The 25,594-nt window shown below is 32.8% G+C and overlaps 2 protein-coding genes, 1 non-coding gene and 1 pseudogene across 3 annotated transcripts; 3 read left to right on the top strand and 1 right to left on the bottom strand.

The window, feature by feature from the left end:
• The first annotated feature begins 1,752 nt into the window (after positions 1-1,752).
• On the top strand, positions 1,753-6,382 carry LOC142616958 (alpha-glucosidase-like; annotated as a pseudogene).
• Positions 6,383-9,259: 2,877 nt separating this feature from the next.
• On the top strand, positions 9,260-12,932 carry LOC142614672 (uncharacterized). Its single transcript, XM_075787230.1, has 5 exons — positions 9,260-9,669; positions 10,548-10,625; positions 11,561-11,660; positions 11,952-12,094; positions 12,591-12,932. The coding sequence occupies exons 1-5, from the start codon at positions 9,328-9,330 to the stop codon at positions 12,798-12,800; spliced, it is 873 nt and encodes a 290-aa protein (XP_075643345.1). The 5' UTR covers positions 9,260-9,327; the 3' UTR covers positions 12,801-12,932.
• A 1,351-nt stretch (positions 12,933-14,283) lies between these two features.
• Positions 14,284-14,355, bottom strand: TRNAG-UCC (transfer RNA glycine (anticodon UCC)). Its single transcript has one exon. It is a non-coding gene; the product is annotated as a tRNA-Gly (tRNA).
• Positions 14,356-18,004: 3,649 nt separating this feature from the next.
• On the top strand, positions 18,005-21,441 carry LOC142617286 (receptor-like protein EIX2). The gene has a single exon (XM_075790072.1). The coding sequence runs from the start codon at positions 18,029-18,031 to the stop codon at positions 21,158-21,160; it is 3,132 nt and encodes a 1,043-aa protein (XP_075646187.1). The 5' UTR covers positions 18,005-18,028; the 3' UTR covers positions 21,161-21,441.
• Positions 21,442-25,594: the final 4,153 nt, after the last annotated feature.

Genomic DNA, 25,594 nt, shown 5'->3' with positions numbered 1-25,594 from the left:
AGTCTATTTGGTCTATTCGGTCCAATCCAGTTCATTTGGTCCACTTAGACAAATATAGTAAAATATATACTAGTTTTGGGCCATAGCTACCCAATATATGCTCCTTACTCTAAACTCTCCATACTCTGTACCCGCCAAACTCTCCATGGTATGTGCCCATGGGAGTTTTGTCAATTTTTGTGTAATTACAACCCAAACCCTCATCATCAATAAGAGCACTAAACTGAATGTTCTCGCCCCAAGTAGGTCCATGGTTTTGAAGTGATCACCATTGCCCATGGAAAGGAACTGAGAAATGGCATTGTTTTCGCATATTACTTGTACATAATCTGTTTTACACAGTTCAAAAAATAATTGCGACTGTGACTTGAAGAGTTCATGATTTTAGTTTTTTTTTTGGATTGTGTAAAACTGTGTAAAATAGTTTGGTGTGTAATAAACACAGTCCGTCATAAAATGTTTCCATTGTTTGAATATTACCGATAAATATTTATATGGAAAATATATATATATATATATATATATATTTTTTTTTTACTATAAAGGCACGTGTAAAAGGGTTTTTTTTTTAAATATATTTTTTATTAAAAGTCTACGTCTTATTGTTATCTTTGTACTAAAGTGGAATAAGATGTGAGAAATTAGTTATAGTGTAAGCGCACAATTGCACCTGGACCGAAAAACAAACGTGGGCTCAGGCCCAATGAGCCTTAAACAATGGAATTTGTAGAGTGTGGACCGGAAATCTATTATAGGAATGTTGGAAACTTGATAAACAGGCTAAGGTGTTAAAGTATTTGCGAATAGTATATGATTATAACAAAGGGACTTCCTCGGACATAAGCCGATGACAATTTCTATATTATTTCTCTTTTTCCTTTGGAGGTTACAATTCTTAATCCCTCTCTTTCTAACTGACCGATCCCCCCTCCTTTTTTCCCTCTACTCTTCTTATATACTTCTTCTTTTTTCTTTGTCCACATGTCACACCCCCCTTCTTCTCTTCCCTTTGAAATCCTTAAATAATAGCCAGAAGGTTCAATTTCACTGTTCAGGGGTCACTTCCCCATTAATACAACCAGGGAGGTAGGTGCAGGGTCTTTAATGTGGAGGTAGCAGCTTTTCTCTAAGATATTTCTCTCACACCGGTGCGCCTAGAGGGTACTTGGATCTCCTCTTTAACCTACAGTCTTTCCGAAACTCTGCCTTCATCTTTCTAGTGAACCTCCAAGTCATCACGAGTCTGTCCGAGGAGAAATTCTTCGTCGTATAACTCCTCGGATTCTCGGCCTGTGAGCCAACTCGCAGTCCTAAAGGCCTTTAGTCAAGAATGAACTGACCCTTCTTATCAGAGCCCAAAGGCCCAAATACCTGCTCGGTCCTTTTACTCCCCACATATAGGATATTTTTTCATATAGAGTTTTTGAAAGTATATATAACTTATTGTCGAGGGAGTGTTCTAGATTTATCTTAATCAATAACTTAAATATATGACAAATTAGTGTGAATTAGTGTTTTTTTTTTTTTACTATTGTCATATGACAAAAAGTAAAACCATGCATTTAAGTTTTGACAACAATTACATAGAATGAATGTATTATTTCATTTTCCTTTTTGAACAAATTATATTAATAATTTCCTTAGATTAGCAATACATTACCATTTTTCCATAAAAGAAAACACTTATGGAGCTATAAATATACACGGTAGTAAAGAACCATGCTCCAAAATCATCCTCACACAAAAGTAGAAATGAGAAGTAACAACATGAGTAGACCAAAAGCATCTCATCCTCATTATGAGATTCAACTTTTTTTCTTATTACTTTGTTTTTTTATTTGTCACTTTGCACCATCAAATGCACAACACCAAAATCAAACAGTTGGTTTTGGCTATGCCATTAGATCAGTTAAAATTGATCATTCTAGTAAGTCATTGACTGCTTCTCTAAGCCTCATTCACAGCTCCTCCTTCTATGGACCTGATATTCAAAATCTCACCCTCACTGCCAGATAAAGTTTATTTTAGACTGATTCTTCTACTAGTAAGATTGCATTTTTGTCGTATGCAAACTTTTCAGGATAAATGGCAATGAATAAAATGATATTGTAATACTTTATTGTGTTTCAATAATACAATATGCATTTCCAACATTATTGTGTTTCAACTTTTTTGTTTTTAATAAAAAAAAAAATCTTTATTTAGTGGAGGTTTCTTGTCCAGTGGCATTACTAATTAAATATCTTATATTCTAAAGTTAAAAAAATTGTATTGTTTTGAATTTATAAGATCTCCAAGTGCTGATTTTGATTATAATAGATTTTTTTTTATAAAAAAAGTGCCCTATAATATAGATAAAAAAAATTATTTTTAAGTGTTAAGTTAATAATTCTTAAAAGTATAAGATATATGAGAATTTTTTTTTTTTGGATAGGAGATATATGAGAATTAATATATCATAAGGTTATAAATTCTCACATTCTACGAGAAATGGAATATTTGTGGTATTAACATTTGAATTCTATCAAAATCAAACAAATGGACATAATTTTTCTTGAATTCTCGAAAATTAACATTTGATCTCAAATTCATGCATATCAAAAGATACCTTAATTGGACTTTTTTTATTGTTTGTGTACTAGCTAAGTTTTTCTTACGTTTAAGATCTTCCATAATTATTAGGAACAACTCTATCGTGGAATGTCTAAAATCTTAATAATTCATTTTGAATGGAATGAATTGGATTTTACCATGATATTAACATCAAATAAAAAGTTGACTTTTTTTTTATATAAAAAGAGTTGATCATTACTATTTTGCTATCCGTTTAAATTATTGATGTTGTGGTGCTACTTACTATTTTCAAAATGAAAGAATAGAATTTTTGAGGATCCTAATATTCATAACTAGGAAGAAAGCCTTGACCAATTTCCACTGATCACTTGCTCTACTTCTATGCAGCTTTCAAACAAAAGATAGATTGAGAATCAGAATCACAGATTCTGACCAACAAAGATGGGAGATCCCACAAGACATCATTCCCTTGCCAAACCAAACTCACCATTCACCTTTAGACCTTCTAAACCCACCACCCCAAAAGCCTCAATATCTCTGACCCCAACTCAGACCTCATCTTCACCCTCCACAACTAGCACAACACCACCCCTCTTGGCTTCACTGTGGCCCCCCGCTCCTCTGGCGATGTCCTCTTCGACACCTCACCCGACGTGTCCAACTCCAGCACTTTCTTGGTCTTCAAGGATCAATACCTTCAACTCTCTTCCTCACTTCCACTAAACAGGTCCTCCTTGTATGGCCTGGGAGAGCACACAGAGCACTTTCAAGTTGATTCCTAATCAGACATTTACATTGTGGAATGCTGACATGCCTAGCTCGAGAACCGATACCAACCTCTATGGTTCCCATCCCTTTTACATTGATGTCAGGTCGCCTACCGCGGATGGAAAGGTGAAAGCTGGAACTAGTCATGGAGTTTTACTGCCAAACAGCAATGGCATGGATGTAACATATGGTGGTGATAGAATTGCATAAAATGTCATTGGTGGGGTCCTTGATTTTTACATTTTTGCTGGGCCATTGCCTGAAACTGTTGTCCAGCAATATACAGAGCTCATTGGCCGCCCTGCACCAATGCCATATCGGTCATTTGGTAAGTTATTCAATTAAGACTTTCTTTTGTATCATTGTTCATCACTAAGGTATCCTTCCAAAGTCTATGGACATAATTTTTGTGCCACAACTTTGATGTAATCGATTGTGAGTGGTAAAAGAAAAAGCGTGGATCCATGTATAAGCGATTGTCTACTACTCACAATCGACCCCATCATAATTATGACAAAAATTGTAAAATAAAGTTGTGATAGTAGAACTATTGCTGTTATTGAGGTATTTCTTATTTTTAAGTATACTTTAGATATCCTTAGGTCCTTTGTTGTAATTTTTCATGCGCATGTACCCCAAGCCATCAGAATAAACTGTAGCAACCTTATTGACGTAGCCTTACCTAGCGATTTGTTTGTGAGGTTAGACTTGAAGATTTTCACTTTTGGTGTGTCATTCTTATTACTAATATATAATTATCTTGATTTTAGTGCTTAATTCAAGCTTACTTATATTATATTATGTAAAGGTTTTCATCAATGTCGATACGGCTACAAGAACGTTTCTGAACTTGGAGTGGTTGCTGGGTATGCGAATGCTAGTATCTTTCCAGCTGACCAAACGAAAATTTTTCTTGACACACTTCACCAAAATGGTCAAAAATATGTTCTCATTGTTGATCCTGGTATGTGGTAATTATTAAACGCAATCTTTATTTTCATCAGCTAGAACTTCTACACCTTTGTTCTTCTCTAGCTTCTTTGGTTGTTGTCACTTATAAAAATATTAATTGCAGTGCCATTTTAATTAACTGTACTTTGAAAGTACCTAATAATTACTCATCATTCATAGTTATTTGGGTAGATCTTACTCATATGTATGGAACATACGAGAGCGGTTTAGAAACTGATATCTATCTAAAATGTGATGGTTCACCTTACGAAGGAAAAGTTTGGCCTGGGCCAGTTTACTTCCCTGATTTTCTAAATCCATTGACTAAATATTTTTGGGCTGGTGAGATCATATGATTCTGAGATGTTGTTCCTGTTGATGGTAATTGGCTGGACATGAATGAGATAGCTAATTTTGATACTGCTCCTGCCACTCCAAATTCTACTCTTGATGACCCTCCTTACAAAATCAACAACTATGGCAGCAAGCGCCCCATCATTAGCAATACAATTCCTCCAGCAGCCTTACACTATGGCAACATTGCAGAGTATAATGTCCATAACTTGTTTGGACTGTTAGAAGCCAAAGCAACTTTTGTTAGTTCTGGAAGGTACACAGCACACTGGACAGGAAACAATGCTGCTAATTGGAATGAAATGGCATACTCAATTCCTTCCATTTTAAATTCTGGAATTTTCGGAATTCCAATGGTTGGAGCGGATATATGTGGCTTTCTTGGTAATACAAATGAAGAACTCTGTCAACGTTGGATTCAAATAACATTTTTAGGCACTTTAAATAATGAAAAATCTCATAAATATTGGACCATTTTGCTTTGGTTTACATAGCATTTGCAATCAACATCTATCTTACAAGTTTTAATTTTTTGCTATGCAAAAGGACTATATCTTTCTACATCTAATACCATTTGTCAAGTGAAGAAGCAAACTTTGAAACTTGCAATTGCTATATATTGAATATACAAGACAACATCATTCACCATGGTAACAATATAGGAGATTATAAAAACTAGTTCTTTAAAGTGTGTGAAATTTGTTAGTATTATAGCTGTGAATATTCAATATAATTTGTCTTCTTTTTTTTTTTTCCTTTTATCAAAGCTTATTGAGAAAAAAAAATGTCCAAGGGCAGCTAAGAGCCTTTTACCCCTTTTCAAGGGATCATTCCGACAAACACTCAAATCCTCAGGAGCTCTATCTTTGGGAATCAGTTGCTGCATCAACCAGAAAGGCACTTGGACTCCACTACCATCTGCTTCCTTACTTGTACACTTCGATGTATGAGGCACACACAAAGGGGACCCCGATTGCACGGCCTCTTTTCTTCTCATTCCCTGAGGATGTCAACACTTCTGAAGTTTACTCACAATTCCTACTTGGAAAAGGTGTGTTGGTGTCACCTGTACTGAACTAAGGAGCAGTTTCTGTTGAAGCATATTTCCCTGCAGGGAACTGGTTTGACCTCTTTAACTACTCAAATTCAGTGAGTGTGGGTTCAGGAAAGAACATCACACTTGATGCACCACTTGATCATATAAACATTCATGTTCGGGAAGGCAACATTTTGGCCTTGCAAAGGAGAGGCCAATACAACCCAAGAAGCAAGAAAGACTGTATTCCAACTCTTGGTGGTGGTTAGCAATAAAGGAAATAGCACTGGAGAAGTTTTCATGGATAATGGAGTTGATGTGGAAATGGGAAATGAAGGAGGCAATTGGACTCTAGTGAGGTTTAATGGAGGGGTAGTGGGGAATAATGTATTAGTTAGTTCACAGGTTGTGAATGGAGAATTTGCTCTAAGCCAAAAATGGGTCATTACAAATGTGACTTTCATAGGCTTGCAGAAGCCTGGTAATGGAACCAATGGGCAATTTAGTACTGTAGAGATCACAGCATTATGACTTCCGCTCGGACAAGAGTTTAAGCTGGAGAGGAGTATAAGTTGAGATGAAGCACTATCAATTTTGTTTCAATGAAAGTACTCCCACTTAAATAAAATGCCTAATAAAAGATGGGCTTCTCAGTGGAAACAAAAATTCTTGACATGTTAATTCTAAGAGATTGCACAATCTACACTAAACATACATACCACTTAAAAAGCAAAAGTTACTAGTTCAAAGGCTACTCTCGACGTATTGATCTAATGATAATCTTCATTTAAATTTTTACTTAAGCAAGTGATCACCATGTAGTTAAGTACTTAAGATGATGATTCTATAAGCATCATTTTTGGTTGATGGATTTGGCTTGTTTGCTATTATTGCTTATCTAAAGAAAAGAAATTCTCTTTTCAATCCTCTTCCAAATAAAATCTTGTACACTATTTTTGCACGTATCATTATTTATGAGGAGAAATCATTCAATCCACTAGTTCCCATTCAACGACATCATGTCATTTGTTTTAATTAATTGAACCATAATCTTGGTCACCGCATTCCAAAAGAATAATTGTAACTCACATGATTCCTAACAGGAAAATATAGGATTCAATTTTGATTTTTTGGATTTGGACTTAAACAAATTTGACAAGGGTAAGAACCTATTGTTCTTCTTTTGATACGATTTGCCAGTGCCAAATGTGGTGGTGACAGAATGGGTAGTGCTATGGAAATGACTATATTGATATTGGTGTTGACATACCGGGGGAGATGGAGGAAAGGAAGGCAAATGATAACATCAATAATTCTAGTACCATTTTACCCAAAAAAAAAATCTAGTACCACAACGCTTTATCACACTCTTTTATACAATCAACTTATATGGCTAATTGTTAGCTGTAGAAATAAAAAATTGAAGTCTATATGAAAGTAACAGGCAGCATCTTATAGTCTAATACATAGAATAATTATGATATATATTGTGGTAATTATTATGGTTCTAGAATAACTCATGATATCATTCATATATTTAAATATGATTTCTTAGGATTCTCTACTATGGCGATCAAATGGTAAGATGATGGCCGGTGGGGTGATGAAATCCTATCCTGGACTCCTAGCGAACCTGCTTTTTTTTTTTTTTTGGATGGAGTGATTAAGATTTTTTTTTTTGGAAGTTAATTAATTTTTTAAAAAATGGCATGATATTAGTGAATGGGGGACCATTAAATATTGCTGACATTTTGACATGTATATTGAATAATTTCTCTTATTTGCTAATTTGGCTTTAACATAATTAAATCTTCCTTAACTATATCTAGATTTAAAAACATAATTTGACCATGTTTATAGCCTTGTCAATTCTTAATATACGAAACATTTCTTTGACAGTGGGTTTTCTAACTAATTCAATTGGTAATGTCTTTTATCTTCAAATAAGATATCTATGATTCAAACTATGCATATTTAAAAAATAAAAATATCAATTAACGTCTTGGTTTAATGATTAATAAAATTTTATTAAAAAAAATATTTTAAGTCAATTTTGGATCTCAGTTTTTGAAAACCATAATTTCAATTTTACTAATTAATGTCGGGAACCTAACAAATCAATAAATAAAGCATTCCACACTCAGATGTAACTTATTAATGCCGCAAAAGATGAGAAATTATGAACCATAATTATTGATCTTTTATCATCAATCATGACAACAACAAGGTTGCTAGGTCTGTGATAGTAAAGCTCACCAAGCTTCCCTACAAGAACACGCACATCACATGTCAATTTCGAAAGCGACCACACAGAAATATTGTCAGATTCCGATCATTTTCTCAATAAAAAAAATTAAAAAAGAAGAAGAAGAAGAAGAATTAAGAAAGAAAAAATTGCAGCACAAACATGAAACATGTGTTCCTATATGTATGGACCATCTTCACCTACTCACGCCCAACCGCGCGTGTCCTCCCACTTCCCTTGTCAAATTACCTGGCAAAATATGTCAAATAGCATGTTTTTAGAAAAAAAAAAAATTTAGGAAAGTAGCATACAGACTTAATTAATTAATTAAGTAGAGTGTTTTTGGAACTCAAGTTTGGGTTGAAACTCGAATTTGAATTCTAATCAATATTAGCTAGGGATGACAACGGGGCGGAGTGGGTCTAAAGGATAGAGTTTTCGCTCTCGTCTTACATAGTTTTGTCTTACCCCATTTCCGCATAATGGAAAAAAATTTCTTACCCCATCTTTCCTTGAGGCCCCGCGAAGCCCCACTCTACCTCGTAAAACTCTACTAATTATTAATTTGCCCATAACTATTGCCATTGTTTTCAATAAAACCTGTTTTGTCAATAAAAATATACTTGAAATTAAAAATAAATTTATCCCATCAAATCAAACTAATTTTTAGCAAAAATTGAATAATATTATTAAAGTGTTTAACAAGACAATATCACAAAAAAAAATCTCATAATACAAAATCAATGATTCAATATAATATACATTTGTTTATAATATACATTTGTTTATAATAAAATCAAAAGAAAATGTTAAAAGTGGAACCTTATTTTTAACCTTGATAGAGAAAAAAAAAAAAAAAGGCAAAAATCCTTGTTGGGTAGAATAAAATAAGTTAATGATATATTTGTTTAAATAGTAAGGTTTTCAGGTATGAAAAATTTACAATTTAACCCTTATTGATGTGGGGCGATGCGGGGATGGGGCAGGTTGGGTCTAAAAATCTAAACTCATCCCCACTCTATCTCATGATGCGGGGTTAAAATCTCACCATATTCCCGCCTCATGACCTTTACGGGGCGAGGAAAACCTGCGCAGGGCTAAGTGAGGAAGGACAAGGCGAAATTGCCATCTCTAATATTAGCGTATACTATCTGAAACTCGAATTTAACAAACTTGAGTTTAAAAAATAGCCTACTTAATTAATTAACTTGTGCATGCTACTCACCAACAAAATTTCTAAAGTTTAGAATTTAGCAAATTTGGCCCAAATTACCGTTGTTACCCGCCATCTACCGGTAAAAAAGAAAAGAAAAGAAAAAATACATAGCTTATTCCCAAGTCCCAACCACGTCTTTTCCACTTCAAAATATCTCTCTCTCTCTCCCTCTCTCTCTCTACTATGGCTCTCTTCACTTCCATCTCCACTCCACAACTCTCCGTCTCAGTCTCGATCCACCGCGGCGGCCGCCCTTTACAAAACCGCGGCCGCCTTTCGTATCCCTTAGCTTCTTTGAGCTCCTCACCATCATCATCATCATCACCATCACCATCTTCTGAGTCAAAAGCATCATCACCAACAAAAGAGAGTACCATACTTTCATCTTCCACTACTTCCTCATCAAAACCATTTGTTGTTGAGCCCTCTAGACCCCCAGACTCGAACCTCAACTACGCCCTTGCAAACCCAAATGGCAGCTCGGTTTTCCGATTTATGAAGGGTGCTGAATCCAACATTGAGAGGGTATATTGCTAATTCACCACTCCTTTTATTTTACTTGTTTTTTTTTTTTTTTTTTTTTTTTTTTTTTTTTCAGTTGAATTCCAATCAAAAAAAGAAAGAATGAAAATTTGAGCTAAAGGGTAATTGTTTCTAGGAAAAGTTTGTGAATTCATGAAGCTAGTATAAGGTATATAGAAACTAGTAGCCATTTATAAAATTATGGGAATTGGGAAGTGACTAATTTGAATAAGATGTGTGAAAAAAAAGCGGTTTATAGTGTTGGGTTTTTGCAGGTTAGTTGTTTTACTGATTGCTGCTGATAAATGATGTAATAAAAGTAATTTTACTGTCTCAAAATAAACAAAAGTTTTGGCAAAGCCCGGGAACAAACTTGATCAGTCAGTGTCTCAGCATGCCCTTCTTGAATAACTGAGATTATAATGTTTTTGTAATTTTAGTTGTATTGGTACATGTTATTGGCATATCTACCTGTGATAAGTTCTTTGAAGATATGTCCTTATGCTAGTGAATGGCTTAAGTTCCCTAATCAGAAGTCATTGTAATGCTAGTCGCTGACTCGCTTATATGGTCCTTCACTATGTCAATATAAGTTATCCGATGATATATTAGAATTACTCTACCAAAGATTGAGGTTTGATGTATAATTTTCATATATGGCTTCAGATTATATGATCAATGAAAGGAAATTTTTTTTCATCAATTCAAATACGCAGAATTGCACACTAAAAAAAATCTTTCCCCCTCTTCTTTTGCCTTTGTTGAGTTTTGATAAAGTATCTATGTCAAACTAGTAGTGAACTTCTTCTATATCTTTTCAGATGTTTTTATGCATATTCTAATCTTCTAAAAGCATTTCTTGCTTGTTAACTTCTGAGCAGACAATTTTTGACTTCCGCTTCTTGGCACTTCTGGCTGTTGGAGGCTCATTGGCCGGTTCACTCTTGTGCTTTCTGAATGTACTTTCCTTAACCCTATTCTTCTAAATAAATTACATGACAACATTATGTTTTGTCAGCAATTTGTGTAAATTTATTTGCTCGAGCTTATGACATACGATGGTGATGGTGATGGAGGTTCTGGAATTATTTTGGCAGTAAATCAAATTTAGTTGAATATATTTCTGTAGGTTCTACACTTTTGTATGTCTCTTAAACAAGCCACATAGTCTTAATTGGAAGTTCTTGATGACCAAACATAATGACATATCAGATATATTATGCCTTCAAAGTAACCAACAGAAGAATAAGCAACTCTATTGATTTATAGACATGAGTAATCAAAACATACGAATGATGCCAGTGTGATTCAGCATTGTAGACAACTCTGATTCTTCACTACATTTCGTCTTTCGTTTCCTCAATTTCATGATTCAAAATTGTGGTAAGTGTAGTAGCAGAAGCAAAGGCAATAAGATTTTTCCATAATGGCCCCTCAAACTAGTTGGGTAAGTGTAGGACACTATTCACCAAAAATCATTGGGAAGTTAACCATTCACCAAAAAAATTGTTGGGAATTTTACTTTGTGCATAGAGTTATTATAATTCGAATTCTCTGCTAACAATTCCTTGAATAATCCTAGAAACCTGAATTTGTTGCACACCACAACGATTCATTTCCAAGGCATGATACTAGCTATAAGCTGTGTAATATTTTAGGGTTTTCTTATAATTTATAGCAGGGCTTGCATACCCGAGACCTGTCCAATTATGTAAGGATGTCCATTCAAGTCATACATAGACCTTATCAGAAGAGATTTTTTATTTTATGTTTTAATGGAGTTCCATACTTAATGAATCGCTGAAATTTAGATGCTATGATGCTAATTGTATCATTTCATTGGATGTAATTATGTATTTTGTTGTGTATATCTGATTACTTTAAATGTTTTTAGGGTTGCGTTTATATTGTAGAGGCATATAAAGTTTACTGGTCAAGCTGCGTCAAAGGGATTCATACAGGACAGATGGTTCTACGGCTAGTTGAAGCTATAGGTTAGATTCGCAGGAATTCCCTTCAGCATAATTTTTTGTTTTATTACTTTATATTATTGGAAGTATATTCTCCAATTATTTAGTTTGTTTATTGAAGAGTGTGTTTCAACATCATTTGTAACATGAATTATACATAATGTTGTCTTGTTTCTAAAAGTTATGTTGTTCTTTCTGCTGAAGAACTCTTTCCACCCACTTACATTTTGGCACAAGCATTGGTTACTCATCCATTCTTAACAATGTAGCTTTCTGTTGGAAACAAAATGATGTGAGAAAATGCAACTGATGCAGATGTTTATCTTGCTGGGACTGTCATGTTAATATTCGGTATGGGCTTGTATGGACTATTTATCAGTAATGTGCCCCCTAATGTGCCTGCTCATCTTGATCGTTCCCTTAAAAGCTCTTCTTTGTTTGGAATGTTTGCTCTCAAGGTAATCCTAATTCCCTTTAAACAAAAGATACTCTATTTGCAATTCTCTTGCCAAGATATTTTCAGCACTTGAATGCATCAGACTCAATGAGATTGGTAACCAGGTGATGTAAAAGTGCTCCTTCCTTCCTATTCATCTATACCCATGCTTCTTAACTTTTAATTTCCTGGTTAGAATATTAAATCTGGCTAGACTCAATTGCATTATGCTTCATCACATGAGGCAGAACAAATAGATAATTTCATTGTGATTAGAACCCATGGAGGATGATATGCTTAGTTTTTCTTAACTGATCACTTTCCAAAACATTTACAATAGAATGTAGAACTTGTGTTTATATACTTACTGACATGCTTCTCTGATCTCCTCCCATTAGAACATATAAGCTTTACCTGATGGCCTCCCCCCCCCCCCCCCCTCCCCCTCCCTCTCCACATTTTTATAATTGTTCTCTTCTTCTAATTTGAGTTCTTAAATGATTCTTATCAATTTGTAGGAGAGGCCTAAATGGATGCAAATTAGCTCACTTGATGAATTAAAGACAAAAGTGGGACACGTTATTGTCATGATTCTTTTAGTTAAGATGTTTGAGAGGAGCAAGATGGTTACAATCTCCACCGGTATGGATCTATTAAGTTATTCTGTATGTATTTTCTTATCATCTGCTTCTTTGTACATCCTTCATAATCTGCACAGACAAGAGTAGGGATTTGAGATATTTAATAGGAAAAAAAATGTAATATAAGTTTATGCCTTGGAGCGGATGTTCTTGTTCCAAAAGAATGCTTATGGAGTTTTTGGAAGCATCTTCCTGATAATTCTTACAAGAGTTGTATGACTCCACTGTTTTATATAGCACTTGGGAAGTATATAATCACATTGTGGATGGTTTTGCAAAAGAACATAGCTGCCATCTTATGAAATACAATACATAGCTAAAATTATTTCAACCAAAATGAATACGAATTTCATACAACCAACTTAGTGGATGGGCCTCTTTTCTTTATTGACCTTAAATTGGTCGGATATATAGCATGAAGTGATTCCTGGAATGCAAATGATTTATCAGTCCATGGGGCATCCAAAAGCAGACGTGTATTCTCCTGCCATTTACTCCATAACTTCAAATTTTTTACTGTGTTGATATTTGGGGGGGGTGACATGTTGGGCTAGATAGTATTAGAGGGAATCAAATTTCTCTAGAAAAACATACCTTCACTTGTTCTTTTTATGATTGGAAACTGAAATAGACTCAACTCTGGGATTCTTTTATATATATATATATAAGTGCAAATTTTATTCAACCAAAATACAGCAAAGAGTACAAGCTTCACAGCAGATATAAATAGAATGCAACATTGAACCTACACCAACACAACTAGCAGTAATCTAACAACAAGAAAAGAAACCAACAAAGCTAGCTACATTGGCTCATGTTGACGAAGATAGAACTGGGTATGCTAAGATTGCTATATTGTCTCCAAGTTTGTGTAGAGGCCTTCAAATCCTGCAAGAAAAGATTCTATTTCTGATCACTTCCTCTGAATGTTGAACAATAGAGTTCTTCATATTTATGCTAGCAGAGTGACACCGATTCCTTTTCAAATCATATGACGAGAAAGGAGCTCGTGTACATGTGCATGGCAGTTTCGACATAATAGTGTACCAGCTAAATGGATTTAGTTTAAACTTCAATGGTTCAATTCATTTGATGAAAAAATCATATCAACTTAAAGGGCTAAAAAATTTGGGAATCCCTCCTTTGGTACTGTTGCCACTAAGTCAAATAGCTAGCAGGATTTCTAATCTCATGTCCAGGTTGCTAGCAACAAGAATCCTACAAGCACACATGAAGAAAAGTAGGCATTTTTGCAGCTGCAGACTTGCAGTTGTAGCATTAGAAGTGATTATAAAGTAGTAGAAATACTACAAAAATACAGACAACTGCTATCCAGATATTGACTTATGGAAAAATTAGCACATTTAACAATTGGCTTATAGTGATTAAAAAAAAAGGGGGCTTATTGGGTAAAGTATTGTGCATTGCACTAGTACAATTATACTTTCCAGATATTGACTTATGGAAAAATTAGCACAATTAACAATTTTACTTTCCAGGTATTGTGCATCACTGCATTGCGCTAGTACAATGAGATAGACATAATGCAATTTAACAAAACAAAATCCTTTGCGTTTGCCGGGAGTCGAACCCGGGTCTATTGCTTGGAAGGCAATTATCCTAACCGTTGGACTACAAACGCTTGTTGAGTGTAAAGTAATAAATTAGAATAGTCATTATGTTTTTGGATCCAAATAATGATTGCTAGCTTTATCCTTTTTTACAATTTCTGAGATCATTATTTCCCTTTTTTTATACCAGTTCTGAGGTCAATTTCAATATTGCTCTAATTGCATTACACATCAAAATCAAACTTACCATTAATTAGAAAGATCTATATGTAATTAATTTGCGTAATGCTAGATGAACATTTTTTTAGGGACAAACATTGACATCTTCTTGTCATGGTTAATACGCATCTATGGCTTATATTATATTCATCTATAATTTTTTTAAGATGGACCATATGGAACTTTTGTGGATGAGGCTCACAATTAAGCTTCTACATATAAGTTACATATATAAATGAAAAAAATATAAATAAATAAAATTACAAAAGAAGAATATGGCTTCTCACCATTAAGCCGAAGTAGGAATGGCGACAAAGTGAGATGGATTAGGATTGGATTAGGAATATTACCTGTCTTATCCCCTCTTTAAGGCAAGAATGGGGCAAGTCGGGTTTGGGACAGGGTTAGAGTTGTAATTTTTGATAAGGTGATTTCAACATTAATTAGGCGTGTAAGTGTATTCCTTTATCTCATCTCCTTTCTCCTATATATATATGTGTGTGTGTGTGTGTGTGTTTCTAAAAAATAAAGATACTTAGTATTGTTGAGTTGTCCTACATCAGTAAGATGTGATATTGAGAAGGAGTTTATTACTTGCTTGCTCCGTGACACTAACTACCGCATACAGTTTTGATGTTGGCGTGTGAGTATATTCATTTATCTCATCTCCCTTCTCCTATATATGTGTGTGTGTGTGTGTGTTTCTCAAAAGAGAGAGAGAGAGAGAGAGAGAGAGAGAGAGAGAGAGAGAGAGATGTTTTAAAATGGTAATCTTTTTTTAGGTAAATTTTTTTCCTTCTTTTAAACTTGAAGGTGGACTTATATTAGTAATTGTTTGGTTTACCTTATTTTTATTTTGGGGTATTTATTCAATAAAGCCTCAATTTTTTTCCAAGGAACAACTATACTTTAATTCAATTTATTTTTAAATAAAATAAACCGGTAAAAATAAAAATAAGTTATTTTAATGCACACCTATATTCTCAAATCCCTCTCACAATATTTAGCATTTTTTGACATTTTTATGCCAATCATCCCTAAAATCTATAGGGATATGTCATTATCTTAAAATAGTCTAGTTAATCTTTCCAACCATTTTTTATTACACTTCTTCAAAACCTCATTCTCTTGTTAGGATAATTTTCATTTAAAATCAAATGATCTATTTGATAATTCAAATTAAATATTATAAATTTAAAAGTCGAGTATCACGCTGATTAAAATTTTAAATTTAATTAATTTTATGTACACTATTGAACCCATAAAATATAATATTAATCTTAAGATGAACATGATCTTTCTCTAAATCATAAAAGACTATTTAGTTCATCATTTCTAAAACGTATTTTCATTAAAAGGGGAGGCCCAAGCCCCAAAGAGGACAAAAACATAAGGAGAAAACCGGCCCATCAACTTCTTTTTTAATAGAAGAAACCGGCCCATCAACTTTACTAAAGGAGACCCACTAGAAAATGAAATAGATGAATTGGGTTTCCTAAGTTAAAGAAAAAGATGCTCAATAGGTTTTTTTTTTTTTTTTGAAGATGCTCAATAGGCTGAAATTGAAATAAGTTTCCAAAACATAATCTTGTATAGATTTTAAATGTGAAAGATGAAATTTAAAATGTATTTCTATTTAAAGCATTTGTTAAAAAAAAAAAAGAGACTAAAATCAATTTTAAAAACAACGAAAACATTTTATTAAAAAAAAAAAGATGCATTCAATTTTGAATTATGTTTACACAGCAAACTTGAATAACCAGTTTTAAGTGTTTGGTCTTCAGAAAATAATTCACCTAACATCTGTTTTCCCCTTCAAGAGTACAATTTGTTTTCAAATGATAAAAACTGATTTTTAAAATGACTAACCAAACAAGCCACAAATGACTCATCAAAAAACAACGTTATTTTGCTTTTTTTTCTTTTTTTTTTAGGGACATCCAAAACGACGTGGTTTGGTAACCTCTCTCCCTCAATTGGGACTACAATTCCTGATTGTTCACATCATTACGACAGTTTCAATGGTAAAAATGTTAACTACAAAAACATTTAGTAACATGCACATAACCTGTTTGTTAAAATTTCAGAGTGTTCTGTTTTTATTTAAAAATCTTTGTACAATATTCTTATTGCACGTTTGGTACAACAATAACAACAATAAGAAAATAGTATTTTTCCTAAATTTTTTTGGGTCGGCTATGTATTCTCAATAAACTAATTAGGATCGGCCCCATGTAATTTTTTCAACTGCATGTTTAATACTTCATATTGTTGGGTTCTTTCTCCATTGGGTTGTTTCAGTTTATTGACTTATTCTATATTTTCTTCGTTTTTGTGTGTAATGTACTTCTTATTAAGTTATTATAGAATTGATTTCAATTTTAAATCTTTATTTATATAAAAATAGGAGCTTGGCCAAGACAGAGCTTACACCTGTGCTATCTTCACCTTCATTTGTTTGCTATCTTCCATATACTTCTCCTCATAGTTGTGCCTTTGACCAATCTATTTTTTTTCTCTATTTAAAATTTTAAAGAGCAAGCTTTTGTTTATATTAGAAACTACAGCTTCTATGTTGGTTTTTTTTTTGTTACTTGTGTCTTTAATCATTGTTTTTTTCATTCCCAGTTGCTCTCTCTCTCATTTTATGCTTTGAGTAGGTTGATATTTGTGATATGTTGCTAATGAACTAATTTTTAAGATCGAATCATGCATTTGCTACTTTACTTTGACTATTAAATTAGATTATTTTTCTTTATATTCTTTTTTCTACTATATTGATCTTACTCTTCAAGACGTTTGAGATGTAATGGCAAATTCAACATTTTGATTGGATGGCTCAATAATAATGACAAAATTAATACCCAACTTCTGGATATGAAAATTGAATAATATGCCTGCAAAATTAAAGTGAAATGGAACTTATTTGTGAACATCGTTATGTGTTTTTTTCCAATCACAATCTTCAACAAAGTGAAACTAATGTTGTATAGAAACAAGATCATGCCCTGGGTGAACATTGTTCCATGTAATGGATGCAAGTTTCTGGTCTCTTTCTTAAGGGGACAGGACCTTAAAGAAATCGATTTAGTGTGAATGACTAAGATGATAATTTTATACAAAATAAATCAGTTGCTTACAAAGGTAGGGTCTTGCTGGGTTCAACACAGAATGAGATTATAAAATTGCTTCATGTGAAACCAAAATGATTCCTCACCCATTATTTTACTATAATTTGGAATGTGCTTGCCATCTTTTCAATTTAACTTGTAAATTGCTGTTGACTTTTGTGGCCGTTGATTTCATTGCTTTTATATTCCTTAAACTGTGTCTAATCTTATCCATGAAAGGTCACAATTCAACTCCAATAAAAGCTCCACTAAAAGAGCAGGAATTTGTTAAACTTCAAGGAAATGAAGACTTTATATACATACATACATACATACATACATATATATATATATATTTATATATATTGGAATTCATGGTTCATGGCTTTCATTCAATAGCTGCATAATAGAACTAATGAAAAAAGTTGCAGTTTTTAGATTGTTAATACCTTACCTCTGTTTGATAGCAAGATGGTTTGTTTCTAATGGCGTTGCACAGTCAGTGAAATGTCTGACATCTGATCAAGAAGCTCTTATCAACTTCAAAAATGGTCTTCAAGATCCTGAGAACCATCTTTCATCATGGCAAGGAAGCAACTGCTGTCAATGGAGTGGAATAAGCTGTAAAAATAGTACGGGAGCTGTTGTTGCAGTTGATCTTCATAACCCACATCCATCTGGTTATGATTCCTCTGGCAGGTACGGATTCTGGAACTTGAGTGGTGAGGTTAGACCTTCATTGATGAAACTCAAGTCTTTGAGATATTTAGATTTGAGCTTCAACACCTTCAATGCCATCCCAATTCCTATATTCTTTGGATATTTGGAGAATTTGCAATATCTTAACCTATCAAATGCTGGGTTTAGTGGCAAAATACCTCCGAATTTGGGAAATCTCTCTAGCTTGGAGTATCTTGATCTCAAGTTTTCAACTTTAACAGTTGATAATCTTGAATGGATGGCTGGTCTTACCTCTCTGAAACATCTTATGATGAATGGAGTTGACCTTTCAATGGTAGGATCAGACTGGGTAGGGACATTACAGAAGCTACCAGTTTTGATGGAGTTGCATCTATCTTCTTGTGGTCTATCTGGTTATATTCCTTCACTTGCCTTTGTTAATTTTACTTCCCTTGCTGTGATAGATCTTAGCTTTAACATGCTCAATTCAAAGATTCCTGATTGGCTTGTAAATATAAGTACTCTTGCATATGTTGACATTAGCTACAACAAATTGTATGGAAGAATTCCACTTGGTTTCAGTGAGCTACCAAATTTGAAGAGTTTGAATCTTGTATTGAATAGCAATCTTACAGCAAGTTGTTTCCAACTATTCAATGGAAGGTGGAAAAATATAGAAGTCCTTGATCTAGGTTACAATAAATTGCATGGGAAACTTCCTACTTCCTTTGGAAACTTGACATCTCTCACTTATGTTGGTCTCTCTACCAATAATATTGAGGGTGGCATTCCAAGCTCCATCGGTAAACTATGCAATTTGAAATTTTTTGATTTATCTTTTAATAACCTAACAGAATCTTTGCCAGAAATCCTAGAAGGAACAGAAAACTGTCTATTTAGAAGTCCTCTGCATGGTCTACAACAGTTGATATTGAGCCTCAATTACTTTCATGGTACGTTACCAAATTGGTTGGGTCAGCTTGAAAACCTTATTGAACTTGATCTTGGAAATAATTTGATTCAAGGTTCCATCCCTTCTTTTTTGGGGTCATTGCTACATCTTACTCAATTGGGACTAGAGGGGAATGAACTCAATGGGACTCTCCCAGATAGCTTAGGACAGCTTTCTGAGTTGTCCATTTTTGATGTTTCCTTCAATCATTTAACAGGAATAGTCACTGAATCACATTTTTCAAAGCTCACTAAGCTGAAGATCTTGCACTTGTCTTCAAATTCATTCACTTTGAATGTTAGTTCCACTTGGGTCCCTCCATTCCAAATCCGAAATCTTGATATGGGTTCATGCCATTTGGGCCCTTCATTTCCAGCTTGGTTTAAATCACAGAAGGAGGTCACGTATCTAGACTTCTCAAATGCTAGCATTTCTGGTTCCATACCAAGTTGGTTTTGGGAAATTTCTTCTAATTTGTCGCTTTTAAATGTTTCCTTCAATCAATTAATTGGTCAATTACCAAATCCATTAAATGTTGCTCCGTTTGCAGATGTTGATTTGAGCTCCAACCTCTTTGAAGGACCCATTCCTCTTCCAGTTGTTGAGATCGAATTGCTAGATCTCTCCAACAATAGGTTCTCTGGTCCTATACCAAGGAATATAGGTGCATCCTTGCCTAATCTGATCTTCCTCTCTCTTTCAAGTAATGAAATAATAGGAGATATCCCTGCTAGTATGGGAGATATAAATTTGATTGAAGTCATTGATCTTTCGAGCAACAACTTAACAGGCAACATCACAGCAAGCTTAGGGAATTGTTCTTTATTAAGGGTTCTAGACCTCAGTGGCAACAATTTATATGGGGGAATTCCATACTCCTTGGGTCAACTAAAATTGCTTCAGTCACTTCACCTGAGTGGCAACAAGCTCTCTGGAGAGCTCCCTCTGTCTTTTCAAAATCTGTCAAGTTTGGAAACTTTGGATCTTGGAAACAACATGATGGAAGGTACCATTCCGCCGTGGATTGGAGATGGTTTTAGATATCTTAGACTTCTCAGCTTGCGTTCAAATTCATTTGCAGGAGAACTTCCCTCTAAACTTTCAAATTTAAGCTCATTGCAAGTCCTAGACTTGGCAGAAAACAAGTTGAGTGGCACAATTCCTGTTAGCTTTGGTGATCTAAATGCTATGGCTCAAGTGCAAATCAGAAACCAGTATCTTTTCTATGGCAAGTACAGGGGCATCTACTATAAAGAAAGCTTGGTTGTGAATGTGAAAGGCAGTGCTCAAAGGTTCAGCAAGACTCTTTCCCTTGTGACTAGCATAGACGTTTCTGGAAATAACTTACAAGGAGATCTTCCCCAAGAACTAACAAAATTAGCAGGTTTGGTGATTCTGAACTTGTCTAGAAACCATATCAGTGGCCAAATTCCTGATCGCATTTCAAATTTGCGTCAACTTTCATCTCTTGATCTCTCAAATAATAGCCTCTCAGGTCCGATTCCTCCAAGCATGTCTCTGTTATCATTTCTGGGGTTTTTGAACTTGTCATACAATAACTTCTTGGGTACCATTCCTTACACTGGTCATATGACAACTTTTGAAGCAACATCTTATGCTGGGAACCCGGGTCTTTGTGGTGCTCCACTGGTTGTAAAGTGTCCAAGTGAAGCAACTCCTGTAGGGGGATCTATTGAAAATTACAGTGAGGACAAACTCATTGATACTTGGTTTTACTTGAGCCTTGGGCTTGGATTTGCAGCAGGTATTCTAGTTCCTTATTTCATTTTAGCAATTAGAAAATCTTGGAGGAATGACTACTTTGCTTTTGTTGAAGAAGTTGTTGACAGATTATGCTGCATGAGACTCAGAAGAACAACACATCTTCGAAACAGAAGACGTCATCTGCATTAGTTTTATTGTACTTTTTAAAATACACCAGTATTTTGCATGTGTGATGTACGGTTTAATCAATAATTATATGTAAACTAGTCACAGACCATATACTGCACGTGATAATTTTTTAGTTGGTAATTTATGATATTGAGAAGAGGTTTATCATTTACTCTGCGACACTAACTGTAGCATGCAGTTTTGGTGTTGGCGTGTGAGTGTATTTTCTTATCTCATCCCATTTCTCCTATACGTGTGTGTGTGTGTTTATCAAATAAAAAAAGAAATTCAGTGTTGTTGAGTCATCCTACATAAGTAAGGTGTGATATTGAGAAAGAGTTTATTACTTACTCTACGACACTAACTACCGTATGCAATTTTGGTATTGGCGTGTGAGTGTATTCCCTTTATCTTATCCCCCTTCCCCTATAAAAAAGTAAAATATTATTTTAGTCCCTAAACTTGATAACGAGTTTTTTTATTTTTATTTTATTTTAAGTTTTATCATATTTTTCATAATTTTGTCTCTAACGTTTTTTTACCATTATTATATATTTATTGGTAGATGATTTGCATAACATAGATATTAAATAAGAGGTAGAACTGTTCATTATAAAATTTTCCAACTTTGTTTCCAATATAATTTCTAAATTACTGAAGAACATCTCATTTTTAGTTATGATAGGAAATATAATTTCCCTAATTAGTGTTTGATTAGTTTTAAGTTTAAATTTTGTATTATTATATTTAATTGTTGATTATTAATTTAATTAAGTGAATGTAATGGTTGACTTTATTGCACTATAAAATTTTCAATGTCATCATAATCTGTATAGTCATCTCTATTTTATTTCTTACTCCTCCTAACCACTTTTTTATTTTGCAAATAATAGTTATTAATTCATGTTTGATTTCATTTTTTTTTCTTCCTTCATTTATTCTTTATTAATTTGTATGTTTCCTCACTAGTTGTAAATTTTATAGTTATCAATAAGAAATAGATATCATAGTAGACTTCAATAGTTATAGATATAGTTACGTTAGTAGGATGTCAAAGGTATTTTTTTTCCTTCTAAATTTTCAAGGAAATATGAAAGACATTTCTCTAATTTGGTCTCAATCAATTAAGATATCCATAATATCTTAACGGAAGTAATAATAAGCCTTTTTTTTTTTTTTAATGTATGAAGTGGTTAGGTTAGTGGTATGTGAAAGTTCTAAAAAAAAAATTAAAAAAATTCCAAGGAAATGTAAAAGGCCTTTAAAAAAAATGGTAACTTTTTGGATTGTAGAAATATGATTGTTTTAATTATATTGTTTATAGATTTCATTCTTAAGTTATAAATATCTAAATTAAAGTAGATGAATATAAATGCAAAATTATATGTAAAGCTACAATCACACAAGATAAATATGTATAGATTTTTTTTAATTATTCATGAATCATTATTTCATTGTTTACTTATAAATATCTAAATTAAAGTTTTTTTTTTGAAAAAATCTAAATAAAAATAGATGAAAATAATATGAAAAGTTAAAAATACTCAAGATGAACGTTTAACCACTGGCAGATATGTGTTTTTTGAAGACTAAAATTATGCTCGATTGCTCTAACTAGAACTATATATCTATGCAAATATTGTTGCAAGTGCTTCCATCATTTGCAAATTATCAAGTTTGGTGGCCTCACAAAATAGATATTTCATTTTGCAAAAAACATTACACGAACTCCTCTTTTGTGAAAACTTTTTTTTTTAGTTTTCTTTTTTTCTTTTTGCCAAAACAACTTAAGAATATTAAGACTTAAGTTAACACATGAGGTAGCTATAAAACACATCAGTGATATGAAAAATAGAATGGTTTAAATATTTAAAAAGCATTTTTAGTAGATTGTAATATAAAACATATTTTTCTCAATATTTTTTGTAACTTTTCTCATAAGATCAATATTGTTGGCATCCTTTAAATATGATACATAATATTTTTTAGAAAAAGAAGAAGCAGAGATAATGCTAACACATAATATAAAATTATTAAGTTTGCATGATTTAAATTTGTGGCAAAAAAAAAAATTAATGTATCTATTATAAAAGTTTTTATTTAAATGAAATATAGTAGTCTATATTTTTTTTAGTCTTGATTCAAAAAGTCCGTTCTCAATAGCCTTTTAAGTCTACAAATTGCTCAATCTATAGGTCTAGACACATTCAAAGAGTGTTATCATAAATTATAAATTATGACCCTTTATCACACAAATATTTTGATTCCCCCAATGTATGGTAAAGGAAGGCAAGTTAGTGTCTAGCTATTTTTTGAATTTGTATTGCATAATTTAATAGTATAGAGGATGTGATTAAATATAAATAATGAATAAAATGAGATAAGAAGAAAAAAGGGTAAAAATAATATATAGCAATAAACATCAAATTATCTAAGTTTTTTTTTTTAGAGAGTTTCAACTTATGGCGTTCGCTTCTGATGATAGCTCCTTATCATCAGACCAAGACACCAATCAATTTTTGTTGTAGACGGGGATTGAACTCCAGATCTCTTATTCAAGAGTCAAAGACTTTACCAGTTGAGCTAACTGGAACCCACCAAATTATTCAAGCCATTCTATGTAATATAATAACATAATATTATTATATACTATATGTATAATGCAGTAGGATAATATTTAATCAAAGAGAATAAATTAAAACACAAAATTAAATTGTATCAACCACTAGTTCAAATTTTGTACAAATTTCAATTTAATACAGTGTTAGTGGTTTGAGTTTTGACATTTATTTTTAAGAAAAGTTTAAAACATTTTTCATAAAATCAATGAAAAATAGATAATAACAACTTCATAAAAAAATACCATACAAACTTAAGAAAATAATAATGAACTATCTTGTAATGATTTAAAAATATAAAAACTTAAAATTTCATATATTTGGGTGTGTGTGTGTGTGTGTGTTTTTGGTTGATAACTCAATATATTTAAGTTTATTTTTTTTTAGTAAATTTTGTTTATTTAAGTTTCTTAATGACCCCTATTTAAAAAATAAATAAAAATTCTGGAGCCGCCACTATGATTTTAATGATAAAATGTCAAATGAAATTTTACTGAATTTTAAATAATAAAAAAATCCCTTCTTTAGTTTATTTTTATGTCACGTAATTGTGTTATAAAGAACTTTCGAATTATGTGAGATTTACTTGCAAGTTATTGTTTCCTTCATATCTTTAGGCAACTGGATTTTTTTTTTTTTAAATGAGATAAAAATCATATTCTAACCTAATATAAGTATATATATATAGAGACTTAAATCCTGTCTCCCATACACCCTACAAGAACTTGAATTTATGAGTGACTATCACGCAAAGAGTTTGCGGCAGTGCAAATCAAGGCTTCTTAAGTCTTACAAAAGCATCAGTTATAGGTTTAAGTTGAATATGATTAAAAGTAGAAATTCTAGAGGTGACTAAGTTTTAATTGTAAAAATTATGTGGTAGTGTCACAATAGTAATGGTGAATTCGGTTAAGGCTTGCTACCTAATAGGACCTGGTGTAGGAAATATTGCATAGAATAATTCATTCTTGTGATTTCTTGATAAAAACAATAAAAGTAATCGGATTAGTTTGATAGAATAATTGAAATATTTTAAAAGCAATTATACCTAATAAAAATAGTGCGGGTACACCAAAAAACAAGATAATTTCTCTTAGACAAAGTTTGATTGCAAACTTGATTGTAGTACTAGGCTACAACTCCTACTAAAAAATTTAACTTTGTTACGTAATTTGAAAATCTTAGTGTTGAATTATATATATATATTTTAATGTTTTACACACGCATGTAAAATTTTGTACTAATTAGATTTTGTATATCATTTGATCTATAAACTTATTTTTTATGCATAATTTTTCACTATTAAAACTTGAAATTTAAATATTTGATTGATGACATAACAATTAATTTTTGATCTTATGGAAATTTTGCAAACATGAAAATATACGAAAAAAAATGTAGTCTAACCATGAATTTGTCAAAATTGACATCGAATAAAAAAAATATTGAATGGAATTGACCTTAGGCTACAACAAACTTTATTGCCAGACATTATCAATTTTTATCTCACTCTTAATATATAGAAATTATGGTTGGAATTTATAGATATTTGGAACCGATTAACAGATCAACCTCTTGCATCCGATGTCTAAACACCTATTATGTCTTCCACCCCAACCTACCTTTAGCTGGCTGTATGATTCCGATCTCGAGCCTAAACATATATGTGGACTGTTTCTTCAGAAGGTTGTTTTGTCAAAGACTCCTTGGAACCCAGCAACTCAAGAATGTGATTGTGATTGTGTAATCATGGTAATCTATGGTGAATATCGGCAATTGGCCTTCACTAGACCAGGAAATAAAACTTGGATGGATATAAAAAGTTCTCGAAGAAGAC

The sequence above is a fragment of the Castanea sativa genome, chromosome 11 (genome assembly GCF_040712315.1).
Source record: "Castanea sativa cultivar Marrone di Chiusa Pesio chromosome 11, ASM4071231v1".
Taxonomy (NCBI): domain Eukaryota; kingdom Viridiplantae; phylum Streptophyta; class Magnoliopsida; order Fagales; family Fagaceae; genus Castanea; species Castanea sativa.
The sequence above is the reverse complement of the archived record's forward strand: the minus strand, read 5'-3'. Positions and strand labels throughout refer to the sequence as shown.

Bases quoted from the DNA above. Each gene is read 5' to 3' on its own strand.
- LOC142614672 (XM_075787230.1), top strand. From the start codon at position 9,328: ATGGCTCTCTTCACTTCCATCTCCACTCCACAACTCTCCGTCTCAGTC. The intron at 10,626-11,560 runs GTACTTTCCTTA...AAATGTTTTTAG, and splicing joins CACTCTTGTGCTTTCTGAAT to GGTTGCGTTTATATTGTAGA. The intron at 12,095-12,590 runs GTAATCCTAATT...ATCAATTTGTAG, and splicing joins TTGGAATGTTTGCTCTCAAG to GAGAGGCCTAAATGGATGCA.
- LOC142617286 (XM_075790072.1), top strand. From the start codon at position 18,029: ATGAAAAAAGTTGCAGTTTTTAGATTGTTAATACCTTACCTCTGTTTG.